Here is a 25,701-nt window from a genome sequence, read left to right as displayed (position 1 = left end):
GAGATCTCTCTCATATTCATGGGAATATGACAAAAGTAATCATGGTAGATAGATAGATAGATAGATAGATAGATAGATAGATAGATAGATAGATAGATAGATAGATAGAAAGATTATAGATATAGATATAGATATAGATATAGATATAGATATAGATATAGATATAGATATAGATATAGATATAGATATAGATATAGATATAGATATAGATATAGATATAGATATAGATATAGATGTAGATATAGATATAGATATAGATATAGATATAGATATAGATATAGATATATTTGTGATTTCTTAAATTGCCCTGGTTTGACCACTTTCCATGTAATTTACTGAGGATGTCCAAGCAAAGTGGAAGAGAACACAAGCCAAATAGGAAGCAGTGGCACTCTGGCATGGAAAACAGTATTTATTTGCAGGATTATTTTAAGGCATATGCCAACTTTATATGCAAATGAATATCATTGTTGGTTCAAGGCATTTGATGCTGTGTGTGGTTCATAAGGCAGAAGAAAAGAATTTTGAAATGATTTTTACTATTGCTTAAATAACAGAATTGTTCCAGCTTCATTGGAAATGGGGTGGCATATTTTATGTTTGATTTGTGAGACAAGTGGTTCTATGTCTTTTTCTGACTGTACACCACCTCCAATGTGCTTAATTATCAGTATTTAAGTGACAACATTAAGAGGAAGAGAAAACATCAACAAATGCTTCTCCCTGTGTGCAGAAAGGCACTAACAGAACAATACGTATTCTGGTCAGCTCATTGCTTAAGTTGGCTTTTACACAGTCCTCACTGGGTCTGGATAGTGGGCTACAGTAGCAGATGGATGGATGGATGGATGGATGGATGGATGGATGGATGGATGGATGGATGGATGAATGTATAGATGGATGGATGGATGAATGGATAAACAGATAGTAGATAGAGATAAAATGATAGTAGATAAATACAGATATTTGCAGAAATATGTATAATAACTATATGTATTATTAACATTATTAAATTACATTATTAGCAGTATTATATACAATTATATAATATTATATGTGATTGGGAATATGCTATCTATATCTGTGTGTGTGTGTGTGTGTGTGTGTGTAGGCAGATAGGTGGCACAGTGAATAGAACACTAGGCTTGGAATTGGTGAGTCTTCCTGATTTAAAATCTTATCTCGGATGCTTACTAGCTATGTGATCCTGGGCAAGTCACTTAATGCTGTTTGCCTTAGTTTGCTTATCTGTAGAATGAGCTGGAGAAGGAAATGGCAAATCACCCCAGGATCTTTACCAAGAAAACCCCAGGGGCAGCTAGATGGCGCAGTGGATAGAGCAAGGGCCCTGGATTCAGGAGGACCTGAGTTCAAATCCGGCCTCTGACACTTAACACTTACTATCTGTGTGACCCTGGGCAAGTCACTTAACCCCAATTGTCTCAGGAAGAAAGAAAGAAAGAAAGAAAGAAAGAAAGAAAGAAAGAAAGAAAGAAAGAAAGAAAGAAAGAAAGAAAGAAAGAAAGAAAGAAAGAAAGAAAGAAAAACCCAAATGGGGTCACAAAGAGTCAGACATGACTGAAATGACCAACAACAAATGTGTGTATAGTATTTGGTGAGGTATCATACAGGCTTCACTTATTGTTTACATTCATGGTAATATAAAAAGGTATGAACTAAATTAAATATTAAAATATCAGTTACTTCCCTAATTATCTTGGTTTGACCAGTTCATATCTAATTTTCTGGTAACATTACAGTACATAGGCAATTTTGACTCCTAGTTCAATAGTCTTATAACAGCCTATAAAACTTTTACTCAGCACTGAAGAAATAAAGCACTGTCACTTTATAAATTACTTTAAGATTTACAAACCAGATGGAATTTTGCCCACTGCAGGACTGAAGGTATTCTTCATTAGAAACCTGCAATCCTGGAATCCATCATATACAGGTGACATTAGGAATGGCTTTGCTCCCCATTTTGTTCACTGAACCATGGGAGAACACCTGTTTCATACCTTGAAACCATTTGTGATTGCCACCAAAGACATGGCCATGGAAATTGCATCAATTAGTCAAGTTCCTCTACTTGTATCAAGAAAGAAAAAGGAGCAGGAAAGCAAATCCACCCTTAGCGGAGCCATGACTTGTATTTAACATATGATTGTATGGTACCCAATTTCTGCTTCACAGGTGACCCTGAGTAGTCAAGATATGTAGGCAGAGCACCCAGAGAATGGGCTTTAAACAAAGATGTTGGTGGAAGAAAAAGGGCTAAGACATATAAACAAGATGGGAATGTGCTTTTAAAAATGTTGTCCAGGGGCAGCTAGGTGGCACAGTGGATAGAGCACCGGCCCTGGAGTCAGAAGTACCTGAGTTCAAATCCGGCCTCAGATACTTGACACTTACTAGTTGTGTGACCCTGGGAAAGTCACTTAACCCCAATTGCCTCACTAAAAAAAAAAAAAAAAAAAAAAAATCTTGTCCAGTGCATTGCTTACTCCATGCATAACAAATTTAACAGCTTTGACATCAAAAACACTTATCCTGTCCTGACTTATTTGAAGCTTGTTCCCCACCACAATGAAAAGAAAGACACCTGGTTTGTGTATTGTGAGTGAATTGTGGAAGAAGCTGGGTCTTATAGGTCTTATAGCTGAATGTCTTATAGGAGATGCTTTGCTAGTGTTTACAACTAATAATGATTAATTGGAAATGTTAATAATAATAATTCTAACTAATAACCAGAAAGATGTGAAATTTTACAAATCGGAGGGAAAATAAAAATTTACAATATTATCAATAAATTAGCACACTTAAAGGCTAGTCATTACAATTACACCCCTTTACAAAATTGTTTGTCATGATCCATATTATATTATATTGTAGCTCAGTCCATGCTCCTGTTTAGAGTAAATAGGGAATTTCTCTCATTATAAAATAGTCTATAGGGGCAGCTAGGTGGCGCAGTGGATAGAGCACTGGCCCTGGAGTCAGGAGTACCTGAGTTCAAATCCGGCCTCAGACACTTAACACTTACTAGCTGTGTGACCCTGGGCAAGTCACTTAACCTCAATTGCCTCACCAAAAAAAAAAAAATAAAATAGTCTATATGGTGATTGTTTTCCTTGACTCCTGGCATCAGCATTATAATCGGATTCTGTTTTATTAGCATTTTAAGTAATTGGACAAAAACCCTGAACACCTAGTAAATGAACAAAACCTTTCTCTTCTTTGAAGATTCTCCATTAACTTTACTTTTCTAGAACTTGGATTACAACTATAAGGTATATATGCACATATACGTATTGGCACCTTTGCTTCTGGGAAAACTTGTTGTTAGTAGTTAAGGCATTTAAAATCTCTCACCTTCCAAAGCTCATTCAATTATAATTATCTGGCTGGCCACCCCTAGAACCAGGGAACTAAGCTACATTTTAGTGTCTTGGGTTCTTTCCAAAGATGTTTTCTTTTTCTCTTGTGTTTATCATGTAGTTAATAACTGAGAATAGGAAAGGAGTAAAATTATGATTATTCGATAATGGTTTGCTTCTTTGGGATAAAGGATGCATGTATGCACACACATATAATAGACTGAATATAAATTTTTGCTGAAAAAATGTATTTCTTTTTTACTTATTTTAATTTGTAGAAATAAAATGAAAGAATATTATTAATTGTTTCTAGACAATTTAGAGAGAAATTGGGATAATCCTTGAAATATGAATATACCCTTCATAAACTTTCTTTCTGGTCTACCTGGAGATCACAGAATCAGAATTTGAAGGGACAATCATAAAGCCCACTCAAAACTAAAGCATGAATTGCCTTTATAATAGCATCCAAAAGGGGCCACCCAGTCTATACTAGAAGATTTTCGGTGAGACATCTTACCTTAGATAATAATATTAATCATTTATATGTGTATAGTACTTTCAGGTATACAAAGTGATTTTCTTGAACAATCCTGTAAGGTAGATAGTACAAATAGCGTGGTACTCATCTTATAAATGAAAAATCTGAGGCTCAATGAAGTTAGATGACTTGTCCATGATCACACAGCTAAGCACATTTTACCTTACTCAAAGTTGAGTGCTCTTTCCCACTGTCTTGTGCTTGGTTCTTGACCTTACCCTTTTCAACATTTTCCTAAATGACTTGTATAAAGACATAAATTTACTGATGAATTCAAAATAGAAAGGATAGATAACCTTTTGGATTATAGAATTAGATTATATAACTATGTAATTACATAATTACAAAATTATTTCAAGAGGCTAGAACAATACACCAATACAATAAATTTTCTTAGAAACAAATCTGAAGTCCTACGCTTAGGTTCAAAAAATCAACTGGACAAGGAAGAGACATGACTAGGAAACAGTTCATGGGAAACAACCTTAGGAATTTTAGTATACCAAAAGATTACTGTGCATCAGCAGTGTTACATAGGAGTCAAAATTTTAACAAAAACATAGATTTTTCAATATAAGCTTAGTGCCCAGAATAAGAAAAATGGTATTCCTACCAATCCCTGCCCTGGTCAGATTACATCTAGAGTTTTATGTTCAGTTCTGGGTATTACATTAAGTAAGGCCACTGATAAACTGATATGTATCTAGAGGAGGGTAAGCAGAATGGTGAGAGCATTAAAGACCATGCCATATAAAGATTAGTTGAAAGAATGGAAGCTGTTTGGCCTAGAAAAGAGAATTCTCGAAGAGGGGCACACTTGGGGGAACAGGATTGTTTTATTTAAGTATCTGGTGAGCTGTTATATAGAAGGAGATTTAAATTTGGTCCAATAAAGCAAAATTAGGGACAGTGGGTGGAAATTGTAGTTAAATGTCAAAAAGTGATTGTGCCTTGAGAGGTGACAATCTCTTGAGCACTGGAAATCTTCATTTTACTAACCGCTCTTCTTGGACAGTTGTGACAGATTGGACTAGTTAATGTCTAATATTAGGTTCTACTCTGAGGGTCTATGAAGCTATGGTGACTCTCAAGAAGCTATATGTTTCTATCTGCTTTTGCCCAAACCTGAGTGGGTTCAAAGTGGAATCTCAGAATGAGGTTTATAGAGTGATGGGATGATATGATGTATAAGGGACAGCGAGATGGCACAGTGGATAGAGCACCAGCCCTGGAGTCAGGAGGACCTGAGTTCAAATCCAGACTCAGACAATTGACATTTACTAGCTGTGTGACCATGGGCAAGTCACTTAACCCTCATTGCCCCGAGCCAAAACAAATGTATCATTGGGTCAGATATAATGTTTAGAAACCAGGCCTCAGAATCAGGATGAACCAGTTTCAAGTGTTCCCCCTGATATGTGCTTTTGGTGTCACTGTGGCTACTTAACCTTAAAACTCTTTAAAATTATAGATTATGTGTCTGAATCAGTGAAAGAAGACAACTGGTATTCCCTAAGTTGATGAAATCAGAGGTCTAGAATCCCATATGTGTTCCTTTTTCTACCCAGAATTAGGTTAGTAGTTAGAAAAAATTTATGGGAAAAAGAAATTGGAGATTGTGAAAGGAGAATAAATAGTATATTGAAGAATTAGCTTAAAGAGTACATATAGTTTCATTTGTTGATGCTTTATACTTTTTTTGGAAGGAAGGAAACAAACATCTATTAATCACTTATTATTGCCAGACATTGTGGTAAACATTTTTGCAGTGTTATTATTGCATTTAATCATAACAGTAATCTTGAGATGTATGTTGGTATTATTATCCCCATTTTTCAGTTGAGGAAACTGAAGCAAAGCAGTGACATACCTATGGTCACACAGCTCATAAGTGTCTGAGGCTAGATTTGAAGTCAGGTCTTCTTAATGTCAGGCCAGTGTTCTATCCATGATGCCATTGAGATGCTTCTCAACAAGCATCAAATTTCATAGATGAAAGTCTTCTAGGCCAGATTTTATGAGAAAGTTAATTGATATAAGGTGATTATTAACTAATGTAGTGTTTCCAAAGTTTATGATTCCCAAAGCTGTTATGATAAAGCTGTTTCTTACTATGAAATGGAGCTTTGGAAATACTTACACTCAGCATTCAATAAATGATTTTGGGGGTGTTGTTGTTGTTGTTGTTGTTTTAAGATTGAGCTTAGGGAGCAGGGGCAGCCAAGGAAGAAGTTGAGCATATGTATGTAAGAATATGTATCTAACAATTCCTAGGGCTAATGACTTTTTCTCAGTTTTTATATGGTTCTGATCTATTAAAAAACAACCAACTGGTATCAAGTATTGCTAAATTGGATAACTTGGACATAATTTTAATTAATTAGAAATCACCGTTGACTAAATTTTAGAAACATACAGAGAATGCTAAAATTCTCATTAGTTTCAGGCCTGATTTACTTCTGAAAACTAAACTAGCATTTTGTTACATATACATAAACTAGGCATGGGAGTATGAACAATGAGCATTCAGAGTATGTGAAATGATCTATTAATTTCTATATGAATGAAATTATTTGTGATATTTTGCTCTTAAAGGTGAAAAAGTATAGCTCACTTTTTCATAGTAGAGTTTTCAAAATGTAGTTGGTTATTAAAATTCATGTTTTTAGAATACCATCAATATTCTGATTTTCTCATTTAAGGATTTCTGAAGGTATGTGGAATTAGTAAGTTTTAAAACCTTTAGCATATAAAGTGAAGGGATAACCTTTATTACATAAAGTGTATTCCTGATAAATGTTAAACTTTAACTCAGTGCTAGATATTCAAGACCTCTTTGTCTCCCATGTTTATTTCATCCTAAATCTATTTCATTTAGATTATTGGCCTTTTGGCTTCTGGGTCTAGCATAACTATGACTGCACTACAGTTGGGGAAAATATGAGAAATGATGGCTAAACAAAATGGTAGATACCATTAGAGAATGTGAGCTAAATAGAATAAGGATGAGAGGGAGAAGTTTTAAAATTATTGTCTGAAAAGAACATTTTAATATCTCCTGAAGTTGTTATAATTATAATAATTTTTCCACTGTAATGAAAGCAGTAACCTGAATTCTGAGAACTCAGGGTAAGAATGAAAGTTGAAAGTAAGCAACTGGAAACTGATACACCCAGACTCCAGCCTGGGTTCTACCATTAATTAGTTGTGTAACCTTGGATCAATCCTTTTAACCTCACCATGCCTCAGTTTCTTCATCCATAAAATGATACTTTCCAGATGACATCTGAATTTTCTTTGAACTCTATAACATATAACAGAATGCATTTTCAATAAGCATTTATTAATTCCCCATTCTGTAGAACACTGTCCTAATAACAAGGGTGGAAGAAGCTTAAAAAAAAAAGAACAATCCTTGCCATTAAACCTATTAGGGGACATGTCATGGCACAGGGTAAAGAGTACTAAGCTTTCAAAAAAAAAACCTGCATTCAAATTCTGACTACCACTTAGTAGCCTGGCAACCAACTTAACCTCTCTCAGTCTCAGGTCCCTCAACTATAAAATGAAGATGAAACTTGAACTACCGGTCTCACAGGCTTCTTGTGAAGAAAGCAGTTTGTAAATTGTAAAATTGTTATTAGTGGGAGAATTGCATATATATAAAAAATAGCAAAACATCATGTGAGGATGACATATGTAAGATCTACAGAAAAAAAGAAATGTTCAGCTGGGAGGGTTAGGGAAGAGGAGGGACTAGTGTGCTAAGTCACAAAGTATGAGTTGGAATTTTTGAGGTGAAAATAAGGGGAGGGAGGTGTGGAAGATGAGCAGAATAGGCTTGGGGAATATCAGTGAATGAAGGCATGGAGTCAGCAAAGTAGCAAGTACATGAAAGAGCTATCTGACATAAGGCCAGCTAGGTTAAGGTTGTGTCCAATTAAAGAGGGCCTAAAACACAACTTATTTACATGGTTTAAAAAAAAAACAAAATATTTTTCACCTATTAAGTGTTTTTTGCCATTCACAATTTTAAAAAAATATTTCCAGTTTTGTCTCTTAGAATAAGTGACAGAACCACAGATGGCCAACGTGTGTAAATATTTTCTGCAGCCAACCACTGGGGAATAAAATGCATTTGAACTTACTGTGGAAAACAGCAGTCAATGTAGTCATAATTGTTATATTCCTTTTTTTTTTAGAAAATTTTATATAACTTCTGTCCAGCTGATCAAAATGCTTTACTGCTACCCCTTTGAGAGTTAAATGCATTCCTACTTATACTCTGCTCTAATGGCTTTATCCTTTTGGTTTGTTATCTAAAGTCAAAATTTTTATAAGTTTAGGATATGCTTAATACCCTGGTATCCAAATGAAAGTGTCCAGCAGGAAGGTGAAATTAAACATCTGGAGCTTAGAAAAGGGGGGGGGGGTTAGCTAGGTGGTGTACTGAATTCAGGAGGACCTGAGTTCAAATCCGACCTCAGATACTTAACACTAGCTGCCTGGGTAAGTCACTTAACCCTCATTGCCCCACTAAAACAAATAAACAAAACCCTGTTAAAAGGAGAGAGAGAGAGAGAGAGAGAGAGAGAGAGAGAGAGAGAGAGAGCGCACACCTTGGAGTCATCTGCCTTGAGATGACACTAGGAGCTGGGACTCATAGTCATATATACCACTTCCTTAATGGAAATCTATAATGTGATGCCTGTTTAGTTGGTTAAGGTAAAAATGGGTACTGGGGCTTAGAATGCATGAAATATGTCATCAGCCTGGAAAATAAGGTAGAAATATGATGACGTAGTGCCTTGAATGTCAAACAAATGAATTTATGTTTTATCCTTGAGGCAGTAACAAGCTACTAAAGCTTCTTAAACAGTGAAGTGGCCTGGTCAGATTTGTGTTCCAATATTATTTTGTCAGCTAGGTAGAGCATGGTTTAGAAATCAGAGGGACTGGATACAGAAAGACTAATTAGGAGGATATAGTAATAAAGAGAGAGAGGGAGAGAGGGAAAGAGGGAGAAAAGAAGGAGGAGGAGGGGGAGGAGGACCAGAAGTAGGGTAGTAGTAAAGTGAATGGAAAGAAGACAGGAGAGAAATAGATTCAGCGTGTGACATGTAATTGGATAAAAGGGAGTGAACAAAAGTGAGGAGCCAAAGATTAAGCCTAGATTTTTACCCTGTGACTAGAATGGTGGTGCCCTTACCAGAAATAGGGAAGTTATGAGGTAGGGATGAGTTTCAGGGCCAGGAGAATGATGAACTATGTTTTGGACACATCGAACCTGTGACATCTGTTGGAAATCCAGGTGGAAATGTCCAACAGATAGTTGAAGATGTGAGACAGAATACAAGACAGAGATGAGGGCTGGACATGCAGACTGCATAGAGATAAATGTGAAATGTCTGATGAGATCAAACAGAAAGAAAAGGGGAAGAAGGAGAGGATCCAAAAAATCTTGAAGACTATGTGTCAATTTATGGAAGAGTGCAACCTGTATCAGTGGAGGCAGTAGCCTTGATAAAGAAATTCTAGATACCTGAAGTATTATGTAACTTGAAATTATATTAAATCGATAATTATTCATGGGTATCTATTGAATGTCAACTCTGTTATCATCACTATGAATCAAGATGAAAACTGAAGCTAGGGTATAAGAATTTAGGTAAGTCCACTACCAGAGAGCATGAGAAGGAATCCATTTAATTCCAAAAAAGACAACATCAAAACACTTTCATACAAGGCTTGTAAACTAAGCCCAGGCTCATAAATGGCAGGATTGGTCGGAGACAATAGATTATTCTTTGTTGGAAGTAGCCAAGACTCAACAGCAATAGAGTATAAAAATTGCCTTTGTCTAGAGCAGGTCATTTGTAAAGAACAGAATGGTTTCTATATTATTGTGACAAACACTGGCTATATGAAACAGCTGATTAATCAGTAAGCAACTCAAGAAGAAAGGAAAGTGCTAAAGCAGAATATATTCATACTTTTGAAATATATTAAAAACCCAAGGTAAAAAATAAAATAAAAACTGGATAGTATTTTGCTAAACTTGAAAACAATAATTTCCAATCGGAGTTTCATATGCAAACTTTATGAATCAGATTTTTGAACTTCGGTGAACATTTCGAAACAACTCTTTTAATTAGATGAGCAGGCCATCCTCCAAAGTTGTTTTAGCATGTGCAAACAGATGGTTTCATTTTCTTATCTGACCTTTTTGTCTTTAATAAATTGAAGGGAAAAGATTTATTTGGAAAGCCTAGGATGAAATACTAATAACATATTATATATAAATCGATATGAAGAATTATCAGGAACAATATGAAATTAGGTTTACCCTTAAATTATATCTGGTCATTTGTCAGATGAAACGTGTCTGTACCCAATGGGGATGAAATTCTACACATATTGTTGCTTTTTTATAGTTTTTGTTTTCTTTTAAGCCCAGTCAAATTTTACATGTATATTTCTGGATTAAAATGATATAATAATTGCCTTTTCTTGGTTCGGATTCTCCTTGACCCATTTGTAGCCTCTGACAACACTGATCAAATCTCTCACCTTTCATCTTTTTTTGGTATATTGCATTAAACTGGTTCTGTGTGTGTGTGTATGTGTGTCTTTCTCTCTCTGTCTCTCTCAGTCTCTCTGTGTGTCTCTGTGTGTCTCTCTGTCTCTTTCTCTTTTTCTCTGATCATTTCTTTGTCTCTTTGTGACCCCGAGCATGGATATTTCCATAATTTAGTACTTATCCCTCTGTTTTTCTATATTTTCTCTTTCAGAAACCATAGCCACCCTTGTGAATTCAAGTGTCACTTCTATACAGATAACTCCATATCCCAATCTCTATTTCCAAGCCATCTACTGAGCTTTAGTCTCTCATCTTCTAAGGCCATCAACTAGGGGGCAGCTAGGTGGTGCAGTGGATTAAGTGTGCTGGGCCTGGAGTTAGGAAGATTCATCTTCCTGAGTTCAAATATGGCCTCAGACACTCACTAGCTGTGTGATCCTGGGCAAATCACTTAACCCTGTTTGCCTCTGTTCCTCATCTGTAAAATGAGCTGGAGAAGGAAATGGCAAACCACTCCAGAGTCTTTGCAAATAAAACCCTAAATAGGGTCACAGAGTTGGACACATCTGAAAAATGACTGAACAACCACAACTCTGATGCAACCTCAAACTTAGCGTGAATAAAACTAAACTCATCATATTTCCCCAAGAATTACCTCTTCCTCTTGAGTTCCCAATTCTTGCAAATTTTGCCAAGATTCTCCTAATCAACCATGCTTAAAACTTCATTCTCATTTCCTTTCATCTCACCATAGACAATTGGTCACCAGATCTTATTTCTCCTTTTACAGATTTTTGCATAGAATATCAATCAGTGAATCTTCAACAAGTAGTTTTAAGTGCTTGCTATGTTTCAGGCACTGTGCTAAGGGCTAGAATCACAAGTATAGGGAATGAAATAATCCCTGCTCCCAAGGAGCTGACATTTTAATGGGGGACACATATAAAGTGCATATAAAGACACATGCTTCATTAAAGTACATTGAATATATTCCAATGCATACAAAGTAGTTCAATACAAGATATTATGGGAAGGAGGATGCTAGCAGTTGGGGAGTACTGGGAAAAGATTCATATAGATGTTGCCTGAGCTGCATCTTAAAGGAAGGAAGAAAAGCTATGAAGAAGCAATAGGAAGGAAGGGCATTCCAGGCATGAGGAAAAGGAGATAGAGAGCCCTGAGTGAGAAACAGAGAGAAGGCCAGTTTGCCTAGATAGCAGAATATGGAAGGCGAAGTGATGTCCATTTCCAAGTGAGGCTAGAAAGATTGAATGGGGCCAGGTTGTATAAGGCTATTAAAGTTAAAGTTAAACAGAAGAGTTTATATTTTATCCTAGAGGCAACAGCCAGCATTGAAGTTGGTTGAGTATCACTATAGACTTGCATTGACCTTGTGATTGGTCTAATTGCCTCTTCAAGGAGGGAGAGGTTTCCAGGCATGAGGACAGCCCCTAAACATGCCTGGAGTCAGGAGATGGAATACCTTGAGCAAGGAAAAGGAGGTCAGTGTCATTGGATCTCAGAGTACATTGAGGGGAGTCAGGGCTAAGAAGACTGGAAAGGTAGGAAGGGATCTCTTTAAATGCTGAACTCCTCAAGAACTGTCATATGACATATCTTATATTTGATTCCACGTATTCTTAGACATGTGTCCATCCTCCTTTATCTCATTGACTATAGACTATTTGAAGGCAGAAACTCTAGGTTCTATTTCTTTGTAACCCACTCAGGGCTTCCTTAACACCAGCCTGGATTAACTTACCCATCCTAACACCAGTCTAGTACACAGGTTTTACTCTGTAACTATCAATTAATTACTACTAAAGCATTTCAACATGATTATTTTTTTTCTTTTGACCATGTGATAGAGAGCTGGTATGAACAGATTTTGGTCAATCAATAGCTTGCTTTGTGACATGAGCAGAGTATAAATCTCTGCTCCTGTGATCCTACTCTTTGTGAATAGTAACTGTTTTGTTATTTTTTCTTTTCATTTACAATGCCAATCTCAGAGCTTGGCACATTTGAGGCACTTAAAATATGTTGGGTGAATTGTTGACTTAAGTTGGAATACTGTGATCATGTTCATTGGGGCACATTAAGAAAAATATGTGTGTGACATATACATGGATGTATTTGTGTATGTATTTCTTTGTGAGGTACTACTTTCATCTAAACCTCATCACTAGGCTGCCTGAAATTAGCCATAATATGGCTTTCCTTTAACATCCATCTTAATGAATGTATGCATCTTTAGGAAAGGGACAGAGAATATATTTTGTGAGTTTCTTAATCACTTTTACAGGCAGCAGTTGGACAGAATATACAAAATGCTTCAAACTGTGTAAGTGAATTGTGGAGAAAAGAGGAGTAAATTGAAGACTCTAAGTGTTCCAAGTACTGCCTCCATTCACAATGGGTGTTGGCAGGCAGGTCATTTTTGTTCCCGAGGCACAAAGAGATATGGCAAGGTAGTTATTCTTCTCTCATATTCCTTATGGAAGGAGAGCACTTGTTATCAAATGGATAGAGAGAAGCTTTTTAACTATATTATATTGAAGTTTTCCAGTTGTTTATACATGAAATAAAGTGCTATCTCCGACCAAGTCTGTACTAATAAAGCAAAAGATAACTAAGGCAATAACCCCAGGTAGTTTAAGTAAAGAGGCTGCTCTGGGCTAGGATCTTTCTCTCTCCTCTCTCCCTCCCTCCCCATTCTCTCTCTCCTTCTCTCTCTCTCCTTCTCTCTCTCTCTCTCTCTCTCTCTCTCTCTCTCTCTCTCTCTCTCTCTCTCTCTCTCTCTCTCTCTCATACACATGCACACACACAGACATTAAGAAATTCTAAATGCAGGCATACCTTATGGACATTGTAGGTTCAATTCCAGACCACTGCAGCAAATGTGTCACACCAATTTTTTGTTTTTTCAGTGCCTATAAAAGTTATGTTTATGCAATACTGTCATCTTTTAAGTGTATTATAGTATTGTGTCTAAAAAGTGCACATACCTTAATTTAAAAAATATTTCATTGCTAAAAATGCTAGCCATCATCTGAGTCTTCAGTGTATCATAATCTTTTTGCTGATGGAGGGTCTTGCTTCCATGTTGATTGCTGACAGATCAGAGTGGTGGTTGGTGAAGGTTAGGATAGCTTTAGCAAATTCTTTCTTCTTTTTTAGTGAGGCAATTGGGTTTAAGTGACTTACCCAGGGTCACACAGCTAGAAAGTTTCAAGTGTCTGAGGCTGGATTTGAACTCAGGTCCTCCTGACTCCAGGGCCAGTGCTCTGTCCACTGCACCAAATAGCTGTCCCACTGTAGCAATTTCTTAAGACAACAATGAAATCTGCCTTGTTGATTCCTTCCTTTCACTTGAAGAAGTTGTTGTAGGGTAATTAATTGGCATGATTTCAATATTGTTGTGTCTCAGGAAATAGGCCCGAGAAGAGTGAGAGAGACAGGGGTGGCCAGTCAGTGGAACAGTCAGAACACATACAATATTTATGGATTAAGTTCACTGTCTTAAATGGACATGGTTTATGGTGCCCCAAAACAATTATAATAGTAACATCCAAGATAACTATAATCACAGATCACTATAAGAAATATAATAATGATGAAAAAGTTTGAAATATCATGAGAATTACAAAAATGTGACACAGAGACATGATGTGAGAACATGCTGTTGGGAAAATGGCACCATAAACTTGCTCAACAGAGGGTTACCACAAACCTTCAATTTGTTTAAAAAATGCAATATCTGCCAAGTGCAATCAAGTGGAACATAGCCAAACAACATACGCTGTGATTATGCAGAAAAATAAGGCAAAGTGCTTTGTGTTGTTCTGATGTATTAGTTTTGTTCTGGTAGTTGTGGTTTGAACTTGTCAAGGGATAGCTAAGCCATGTATATACAGAAGGACTGACTATAATTTAGCAATCTGAGAAGCAGTGTGGTGAGGGGGGTATAGTAAGTGAAAAGAGAACCAGTCACGAGTAATAAGGCCTGAATATTAGTCTTATATGAATGATCTTGAACAACTCACAACCTCTCTGAATCTCAGTTTACCCACCTGTGAATTGGGATATTAATATCTATCCTATTTCCCTCAGAAGACAAAATTTTAAAAGTAAGAAGGGGATGTGCTTTGAGAACTACAAAGTCATATTGTCAGTATTTGTCAGCAGAGCCAAACTAATGTTGGAGTAAGCATCCTTATTATTATTATATAGTTCATTCGTATAGTGCTTCAAAAAGAAAGAAAAACTTTTTCCAAACTGCATCCATATTTTAAAATCTTATGTAAAACAAAAAGCCAGTGAGGTTGCTAGGATCCTATTTATTATTTATGTTTGACATATGAGGAAATCAAGACAGAGAATTTCTCACTTGCCTAAGTTCACATAATCACAATATGACTGGCAAAAGAGTTTGCAGAAGAGCCCAGGTATGGTAACACTGGATCCCAGGCTCTTGTCCCTCATTCGTCTTATTTTTTAAGAGAAATAGATAAATAAATGCTCCATGTGCACTTAAATTCATTCCATGTAAATGGATAGATAGATGATAGCTGGCAGACAGATAGATATTGTTATTGTTGTTGTTTGTCCTTAATTCTCAAAGAGGACCATGATGTTGGAGTAATGTCATGACTTGCACTGAATTGGATTTAAGTGGGGGTGGGCTTACCAACCTCACTCTCTTCCAGAGCCGTCTGCATCCAGTGGGAAGATACACATCAAGATAACTAGAAATGATCCCAGATGTTTGGGATTTTTTAAGGAAATTGGGATTAAGTGATTTGCCCAGGGTCACACAATTAGTAAGTGTCTGAGGTCATATTTGAACTCAGGTCCTCCCAACTTCAGGGCCGGTGCTCTAATCAATGTGCTACCTAGATGATGATAGATGAATGGATGGATGGATGGATGGATGGATGGATGGATGGATGGATGGATGGATGGATGGATGGATGGATGGATGGATGGATGGACGGACAGATGGATGGATGGATGGACAGATGCATGGATGGGCAAATGGACAGACATAGAATAGCTCCTGCCTTTCAGCCCAGCTCCTGTATAAATTTAGCCAATATCCCTAAAATCCAGTCCCCAAATGAAGCTTATTGATGTAACTTTCTATTTAATGCCCTTTTCCTCCTCAAAGTCTCCATTAATATAACATGAGTAAAGTACTATAGCCCACCTTAAATATGGAATTTTTCCAAGTAGAGATAAATGGGGCAAAAAATGACTGAGAACCAAAGGAAAACAGAGTCTTAGAGTTTGAAATGACTGCATAGGACATCTAGTCTAATCCACACCTGAATCCCTCTATGACATTCCCATCAGTGGCTATCAAACTTTTGCTCAAAGAATCCCAGCGAATAGAGACCTGGTACCTCTTTAGGTTGACTCTTTTTCTTTTAGATGCCTGACCTCTTGCTACATTTGTGTTGACTATACTTGACTTAATATCTGAAGCCTACGTAAAGTGTATCTACAACCTTGTCCTGATCTAGTGACCCTGTCAAAAGAAGAAATATAATTGGGCTCAATTAACCTGTGCTGTTTTAACCATGCTCATTTTCAATTGTCACCATTTCCCCTTCTAAGTAACACACAAGCCATTTCTCTAATAAGATGTCCTAGTTCACCAAGAATTGAAGTCAGTATCACTGGCCTATACTTTTTAAGTTCTATTCCTTTCCCTTTTTTGAAAATGTTACATACCCCCTGCTACTGTCCTATAGACATTAGCTTGTTTGCATGGTGGTTAGAGCACAGGACCTGGAACAAGGAACACCTGAGTTCAAATATAGCCTTAGACACTGTTGCATAACCCTAGGCAAGTTACTTCATCTCTGTCTGCCTCAGTTTTCTCAAGTGTAAAATGAAATTAATAATAGCACCTACCTCACAGGGTTGTCGTGAGGATCTTGAGATTATATTTGTAAAGTGCTCAGCAATGTGTCTGGTAAATCCTTATTGCTTCCCCACCCACAGATGCCTCTCCCATTTTCCATAACCTTTCAGATGTGACTGACGATGTTTGCACAACCACATCTGCCAGTTCTTTCTTTTTGTTGTTGTTGTTGTTGGGTTTTTTTTGTGAGGCAATTGGTGTTAAGTGACTTGCCCAGAGTCACACAGCTAGTAAGTGTTAAGTGTCTGAGGCCGGATTTGAACTCAGGTCCTCCTGAATCCAGGGCCAGTGCTCTACCCATTGCGCCACCTAACTGCCCCCTGCCAGTTCTTTCTAAGTCCTGGAATGCAGATCTCCCAGGTCAAGTGACCTGTGCTCTTTGTGACTGAGAAGGCGCTCTCTATCCATGCAGCTCCCATTTAAACTGTCTCATTTTCAGGAATATGATAACTTTCCTTGACAGAGAAAACAAAAGCAAAACAACAGTTAATTAATCCCCTCTCTCTAGTCCTCAGACTGAGCAGGAATCCCAACAACACTAGACCTGGTTTAAACCTATTTATCCACAGTATGAACCCTTAGCTCTAATAAGGATAACTTGCATAGATTATATACAACATTATATTACATATTTAAATCAATGTTAAATTAATTAATGTTAAATATCTTTAGCATATTTACCATTATGTATTTAATGTTCTATATTAAAATTAAATTTAAATTAATTTATTAATGTTAAATATTATGTATATAAAATATACATGTTTTATGTAACATTTTTAAAGTAGCAAAGAGCTTTTCATATAACATGTTATTTTATCCCCACAACAACTTTGTGAACCAAATTTTTTTTTGCTTTTTTTTTTTTTTGAGGGGCAATGAGGGTTAAGTGACTTGCCCAGGGACACACAGCTAGTAAGTATCAAGTGTCTGAGGCCGAATTTGAACTCAGGTCCTCCTGAATCCAGGTCTAGTGCTTTATCCATTGTGCCACCTAGCTGCCCCAACTTTATGAATCAATTTTAAGAATTTCCTGCCATCCTAAGAATATAAGTTACAGAAAAGGTGGTGATTGACTTTGGTAGAGAAAGTTCCTGATAAGGAGTGGAATCGTGGGTCTATTTTTTTTAAGTTTTTTTAACCTTTTACAAATATTTTTATTGTCCTTAACTTTCCTCAAAAGCATCAGCTGGCAAAGAGGATAAAATTTTGAGCCCAGAGTCAAGAACACCTGGATTCAAATCCTACCTCAGATACCTATGTCCTCTGTGAACCCTAGGCAAGTCAAGTAACCTTTCTAAGTCTCACTTTCCATTTCTGTAAAGCAAGAATAAGAATGACACCTACCCCACTGAATTGTTGGGAGAACCAGATGAGATAATATAAGTAACATTCTTTGCAAACCTTAAAGTGCTAGGTACATGTGAACTCTAGTTTTTCTTATAGATCTCTGCAGTGTTTTAATAGTCATCTTTTTGTGTGTGGGGGACAATGAGGGTTAAGTGACTTGCCCAGGGACACACAGCTAGTAAGTATCAAGTGTCTGAGGCCGAATTTGAACTCAGGTCCTCCTGAATCCAGGTCTAGTGCTTTATCCACTGTGCCACCTAGCTGCCCTAATAGTCATCTTTCTTATTTAGCTATTAAAAATCTAAATCGGCCAATGAAGTTCCTGTGTATCCATATCCATTTTTTTAAACTCTTCTTTTATTCCCTTAGTAGAATTGAGTTTGTATTTTTTTTCATTATTTGATTCTTAATAGCTTTCTATCCCCATTAGGCTGACCTCTGAATTCACGGCATCTGACCTACCCTTTCTGTGAAGACTTTTACATTTATTTCCTGAAATCAAAGATGACTGTCAAATTATGCCTTTCCTTCCTCACATTTCCTATCAAAGATTTTAAGATGGTGTGCTCATTTTCCTCTAAGCGTCTCATGTTTACTTTAACAATCAATTTCTCCTCCTCAATCAAACTCTAGTGTAGAAGAGCAGTTCCTTTGATCACTCCCTCTGTTGACCAATAAAATTTTCATTATTGCAAGTCAAGAATTCATTAGCTGTTGTGCTAAGGGCAGCTAGAACATTCTGACAGATGTCAAACTAATTCAGGTTCCCCATCTACTATATCATGGCTCTGTACTAGGCTTGGGATCTGTTAGCTAGATTCCTGAAATGTTTCATCTCTTTCTATCCAGGTACTCTGTAGTATACTCCCATGACAATAGCACTTGTTCTTCATCTATTTCCTTCACTTAAATAGTTTCTACTGTGCTTCCTCACTATGGCTCTTTGATTTTTTCATGTTATTATGTTTCTGATTCTCCAAGCTACTCTACCCCCATCTATTTCAACCTCTCCTGTTCTTTTTGAACCCAATATATTCTACCAGGTTAATATTGCCATGATGGATCACGCTCCACCCATCTCGGTCATACCCGGAGTCATTTGACATTTATTTCCTTGTGTTAGGATCTCTAGTTCACCTTATTAATTGCAGTTATTTTGTGCATTTGTAAATAGATATCTGAAACCAAGAATTTTATTCCTAGCTTCTTTGGGGATTGTTTTGTCTTCTTCAAAGTTCCAGCCATTTCTGATTATTCTTCCTATATTGTGATGTCTACTCTTTATAGTATCTAATCTACTCGATATCCATCAAATAGAAGCAGCTTTCAAGTTAACATATGCTAAATCATGCCAAGTGTATGTAAATGTTAAAGAAAGTTGACCAAGAGAAGGAATATAATAAAATAGTAAGTCTACAAGAGCCCACTGATTTCTTGCCAAGGAAAAAAATTGTTTACAACATATGCTTACATGAGAACCCTAAGACCTCTAATTAATTAAGTCATTTAAAAAGTGCGTCCCTTCAACAACAACAAAAAAACCAACACATTCCTAAGTTTTCATTACCAACACCCCTCAATTTAAATGGTTCAGGAAATCTCTAGCATTAGGCCAAGATGAATATTGCTGTACATCCATATATGCATACTATATGATATATATATGTATATGTATATATATATACTAGATAAAAAGTGGTCTTGCATTGGCTGAAGTTAATTTTAGCTTGTGTTTCATTCCCCAATTACATGAAAAAAATTAAACAAAAACAGTATTGGAGGGTGGGAAGATGGTGGAAGATATTAATTTCCTATTTTGGTTACCCAGTTGTGTTCTCGTGTTTGATAGTTAATCACCATACCTATCCAGTAGGGGCAGTGTTAATTTGTGGGAAAAGAACAGAGGAGTCAAGAGAGCAAGATTTGAGTCCTGACTCTGCTTGAGCTAAGTGTATAATATTTGGCAAATCACAACTTCTTGGAGCCTCAGTTTCCTCAGCTGTAAAATGAAGATATTAATATTAATACCACTTACCTCACCAGACACTTATCAAGATCAGTAATATAAGGCTTGTGAAATACATCATACTAGTAAATCACAACATAACTGTGCATTATTTACTTAGCTTCCAGGGATTGGTTCAAATTATGATTTTAAAATAGCAAGCATATATCTCCATAACTGTATGTGTACGTTTATATTGTAAATAACTCTACTCCAAATCTACCCAAGTTTAGACTCATAAAGAAAGTGTAGTGAAGTTTTGGAACATGTTTATGCTTTGATATTGAACTTGAAGTTTTCCATTGTTCTTTGTTGGAAGGAAGAACAGAAGGAAGGAATGATGAGAAGGACGGAGGGGGAAGGAGCATTTACTTAGTACTTATCATGTGCATTGTGCTAAGCAGTATAGTAAAAGATGGAATAAAAGAAGTTAGATTAGTGACGAAACAGCTAACATTATCAGGAGGCAATAGTTGTTAAATATTTGTCATACTTTGATTTAAAAACAGAACCAACAAAAAAAACACATTTCTTGAAAGGTCAGAAAAAAGTAAATGAGATTATTTTCTCTATAATATTGTTTATTTAGGGATTTCTGAGAAATGTATTATAATATAGAAAATGACAATATGTGACTTGGGAGCCAAAGCTGAGCTACCAAGCCAATTTACTCTCCCTCTGGGCATTGTCTCTTAGCTGAGTAAAAAACAAGAACAGTGGAGTATCCTGGACCAATCTAACCCATTCTCAATCATACCCTGCTATAAATAATTGCCCAAACAGTTACAGTTCTTCACTCATGCTTTAATAGGAGACAAGTTCCCCCCCAACTTTTGACAAATATCAAAGTGGTATTGAATCGTTTGTCTAAAATGTAACTATAGAAGTCACCTTAAGTTTATTTAGTCTGTCATGTCTTTTTTAGTCAATGATCCTTCTAAACAGAAACATTCAGTGTGTTTTCCAGTTAACTGTGTCTTGGTGGCCAGCGTCATTCATATTTTTGTCTTTTTTATGACTACTCTTTATTTTTCATGGTACAAAAATTGAATCAGAAAGGGACAGGGGATTCATGTTTGTGTATGTGTGTGTGTATGTGTGTGTGTGTTTTCTGTTCAGATGAATGAAAAGTCATTGCACTAGCAAGCCTTGAAGTTTGTATCCGTAAGTTGCAATGTCAACCTCTTTTGAAAATAATCTTCAAGAAAATTCAAGGAACAAAAGCATCAGGTCAGGGAACATTGGAAACTAATGGTTGTTGAAACTTGCTGGCCAAGCGAAAACTTGACTCCAAGGGATATTAATTTTTTTTCTGTCATTAAAGGGGAAAAAAGTGATTCTCTTCTGTAACTGATAATGATCTTCTAAGATAAAAATAAATTAAATTTATATTAAAGCTCTGGCTAAGGGACATGACAGCTTCTTTCTTTGTTAGAATTTTCATATGGTGTATAATGGAACATATAGTGGACTTTAACTGCTTCCAGTAACATCAATAATGCAAATCTGTGTTTGAATACAAATGAATGCCTACAAGGCCTGTTTTGGTTATTAATGGTATTAATTACCTAACTGTTCAGTGTTGTTACTGTTGTGTTTAGAGCAATACTTAATAATAAAAGGCCAGAGGCAAATCTCACAAAAAAATAGCAAACTTAATAACAGAGATTAATTCTACTATACAAAGAATTCAAGAGAATATTTACTGGTGAAAATCCCACCTACATTTTAACTCATTAGGAAGACAGTCCTCCAGATGAATACATTTTATAAGTATGACTTGCATTTTTTTCCCAACCAAAAGAAATTGGTCTGGTGTATTTCCAGAGAGTAGTCAGTTTCCTGATATTAGAAAAGTTTCCCTATCATAAATGGTCATTATTTTAAAAGATGTTATAGCTATAGGCCTACCCGCAAAGATGAAGATGTTCATGAGCAGTCCTTTAATGATCATAGAATTGCTTTCAAATTCGTCCCACTCAGATTTCTCTTCAAAGGCTCATTGGCTACTTGGCTATATAATGGCATAGGAAATGGAGATCACATGCATGGACTGAGCCAGTCCTCTGTGGATATCTCTTGTTGAGAAAATAGCCCAAAACACTTTCACAGAGGAGTAGAAATACAGTGAGGGAAGCCTGTCAAAATCTTCTCCATACTCTCTTCCAGTCTTTGATTCTAGAAATTGACACTAAGCTACTGTGGCAGGCGACATATGGAGTATCAGCCCATCTGGTTGGCCAGGTTTATTGCCACCATGGCAGGTAAAGCTATCATTTATAATCAAGTTGACTACAGCTGCCAGCAAATGCTGTGTTTCTGTGCCATTCATGCCAGCTGTATCAGTTTTTACTGGTTTTAAAATTGAACTGCTTTTGGTCTGAATCCTCCCCACAGGCCTACTTACAATAGGAAACCTAACCAGGAGCTCCATACTCCCAGGAACGTAATGGTGAAGCTCCTTGGGATGCACAACTCTCTCTACCATCAACAGTCGTACAACCCATCAAAGGAAAGGAAATGTAGATTAGACATCACATGCCTCACTTTTTTTAATAGAAACTTCATTTTTTTTTTGGCAAATGGAGCCTCTGATCTGCCCCATTAAATTCAATGAATCAGAGAATTGTAGATTTGGAAGAGATATTAGAGTCCATGGTGCCTAACCCTCTCATTTTAAAGTAACTGAAACATAGAGGTCAACTGACTTATTCAGGATCATCCAAACAAGAAGAGTCAGAACATGAACTCGTATACTGACTCCCAAGTCTAATGTTCTTTCCACTCCTAAAATGCTTTCCCTATAACATCTCGGTGATGTATGTTGTAAGATGATGCCATTTTTAAAGATGAGAAAAATAAGCCTTTGCAAAATGGAGTGATTTGACCATGAAGAGACTGCTATTGAGTATCAGGGCTAAGACTTTAACAAAGAACTCTTGATTCCAATGCTGGCATTCTATGTTCTATACTACTCTTCATTGTCTTTAGACGATGAAGATCTCAAGGCTACCTCAACTGGGATATGATGACTGGGAACTATCTTGGAACTGGGAACTACCATGGAGCTGGAGTCTTCCATTAAGGATCTAACCTCAACACTCGATAAGGAAAGGGAAGGGAAAGGAATAAGCATTTTTAGAGCATCTACTCTGTCCCAGGCACTGTGCTAAGCTCTTTTACAAACACTATCTCATTTGCTCCTCACAACAACCCTGGGAGCTATCATATCCTCATTTTATAATTGAGCAAACTGGTCAAAAAAGGGTTAAGTGGCTTGCCCAGGGTCACACAGGTAGGAAGTGTTTGGATTTGAACTCATATCTTTCTGACTCTGGGCACAATACTCTATCCACTGTGCTACCAGCTACCTCTAATAATAATGCTAGAGGTGCCAGGAAGTGATGCCTGGATTCCTTGGTCAGAGCATGCTATTCTCATTGCCAGTTAAAAGTGTTGTTTCCCAAGACCAGGGAGTCTTAATTTTTTTTTGTCATGGTCTTTATTGACAGTCTGCTGAAGACTATGGACCCCTTCTCAAAACAATATTTATTGTCTATATTCTTAATTGAAGGAAATGTTAAATTTTAGTTAGAAAGTAGTGAAAATAAGGATGTAATTTTTTTTCCTATCCAAATTCATATACTACTTGAAATCTAATAACTGGTCATCCTTTTGACTCCAGGTTAAGAACCTTAAGAAGATAATTCACTTTTATGGAACTCAGAGACTGAGAACTAAATCTATCAGTTGAGCATTTTTGCAATTTATTTGCCTTTGAATTATTTCCCTTTTTAATTTCAGAATCTCATTTTGATACACTTAAAAATTGTCTTCATTTTAACCATAAATCCTGGTTTCCAGGTAGACATCTCAGTGTGAGAATAACAGAGACAGACTGGAAATTATCTGTCTTTCACAGGTCAGGATCAAGGTATAGTACAATCAGAATTCTACAGTAGTATGTACTATAGATCTACTTTTATCCTGTGAATGATTGGGGGTCATTCCCAATGTGACAGTATTGCTGCATTCACAGAGCTGCATTATTTCATGTTTACTCTCTAAGCATTTGAGGCCACAAAAATGAGTTTTAAAGTTGCTTGTTCTGTTAAACATGTGCTATAAAGTTAATGGGCTGCAAAATTCTTCAGATTATGACTAAAAAAGCTCATCAGAATTCACCAGCGATTTGTTTTCTATTGTCTCTGCAGTCATAAAGCAAGTTAGAAGCGAAAAAGCTACCACATGCAGGAGTCAAATAAAGTCAGATCTGCCCTATAGATTAGGGCCTTTTGCATTTTCATGGCAATGTGGGAGATTCACTCAGTCTCAGTTTCTCGATCTGAAAAGATGTCAAGTTTATTGCCAGTTTTGCCATTTTGCTTCTCTGTGACTTGACAGGGTTTCTGAGGCAAAAAGATTTGTAGCCAATTCTCCAAGTACTAATACAACACTTTTAAAAAGACTTCAGGAGATTATTTGGAAGAACTGTTCTTTTTTGTCTTTTCCTTTTATTGTTATTTTAAGTTCGTCTGGAAGGAATAAAGTGTTGTGTCACCATTCTCAGATGGATCAGCCACATTGTTTGGCTCCTTGGCAGGATGCCATATAAAAACAAGAATTCAGGTGGAATATACCCCTTTTTCCATCCCAGTAGCAACACTTGCAGAAATGTAGATAACAATAAGAAAAGTCCTGTTCCAAGTAAAATATAACAATGATTTGACACGCTATAATGAAACATTGTCTTTTCAGGACGAGTCTGCTTCAACTGACAAACAGTATAAACAAGAGGCGGCCCAGGTCACTTATTCAACATCAGCTGTTTCTAGCACACAGGAGGTGTTGTATATCAATGGAAACGGGACCTACAGTTACCATAGTTACAGAGGGTTAGGAGGAGGACTGCTAAATCTGAATGATGCTTCTAGTAGTGGTGAGTTCTTATTACAGATTGTGTATGTATGTCCAGTTGGGGGTGGCGTCTGTTCGAAACTGGAGAGAGAATAGAGAATATACAGATGTCTCCCAAATACATATTCCTATAAATGTGCTTTTTTCCTTGCTATTCCTCAAAATAGCAAAATCATTATGCAATTGTAGATTTACACATAATTCTCAAAACAAACCCCACAAAATTTGACTAATTAAATAAAAAAAGATTTTTTTCCCCTAGTAGTGGAAACCCCTGATGTTAAATAACAACTACTTTTGTGAAACCAGTAGTATTAAAATAGGAGGGTTTTTTTAAATAAAAAAGTAAAAGTGAACCCTGACTTGGAGGAATTGAAGCACAGAAGTGTTAAATAACTTATTCAAGAGCACAGAGGCCTAAGAACATATGAGAAAACATAAGAGCTTAGGAAGTATTACATCACATCAGACCAATAGAAAATCCAAGTAAGAATTTTATCTCTGACCATGGAACTTAGAGATATATAAGAAGCCAGTATGGTAGCTACTTTCTTTAGCATCAAAAGGTTAGGGATTTCCTGAACGTCACAATCTTCCCATCGCCTACTGTGGATCCATGATTCTTCTTCTTACTGTACAAACTGTTAAGGGGTACACAAAGTACACGAAGTTAGTTACCTACTGTATAAAATAGCCTTCATTTAATTCATCTTGATTCTAATTCCTTTGAGTTCCAAGGGTTGTCACCATAATTCTGTTATTCTGAAATTTAATAAATATGCACCATTTTACACCCTCTAGTCAATCAGTGGCAGATCTAAGTTCTTCTGACTTCCAATCCTACTGGTTTATTCTCCTTAGCTTTCCCTTAAAATTTACCAAAGACTTCTTAGACTACTTCATGATTACAAATTGCCCTATACTTTTTAGCCCAAATCTTCCTCCATCTTCATGTTATTTCCTCTGCAGTACATTAAAAAGGATGTTGAAGGGGGTGGG

At 36.5% G+C, this 25,701-nt stretch overlaps 1 protein-coding gene across 6 annotated transcripts in view; it reads left to right on the top strand.

Moving 5' to 3' along the window:
- NOL4 (nucleolar protein 4) overlaps positions 1–25,701 on the top strand; it is a 450,254-nt gene that overhangs the window by 404,328 nt on the left and 20,225 nt on the right. For 5 of the 6 annotated variants that reach the window (XM_043978614.1, XM_043978615.1, XM_043978617.1 and 2 more), the window contains one exon: positions 24,544–24,724. In XM_043978614.1, coding sequence (XP_043834549.1) covers positions 24,544–24,724 — 181 coding nt within the window. Of the gene's footprint in view, positions 1–22,776; positions 22,958–24,543; positions 24,725–25,701 lie in introns of those variants that run through there. The other variant, XM_043978616.1, reaches the window with a different exon arrangement.

This window comes from Dromiciops gliroides, chromosome 1, assembly GCF_019393635.1.
Source record: "Dromiciops gliroides isolate mDroGli1 chromosome 1, mDroGli1.pri, whole genome shotgun sequence".
Lineage (NCBI taxonomy): Eukaryota > Metazoa > Chordata > Mammalia > Microbiotheria > Microbiotheriidae > Dromiciops > Dromiciops gliroides.
This window is presented reverse-complemented; position numbering and strand designations above follow the sequence as displayed.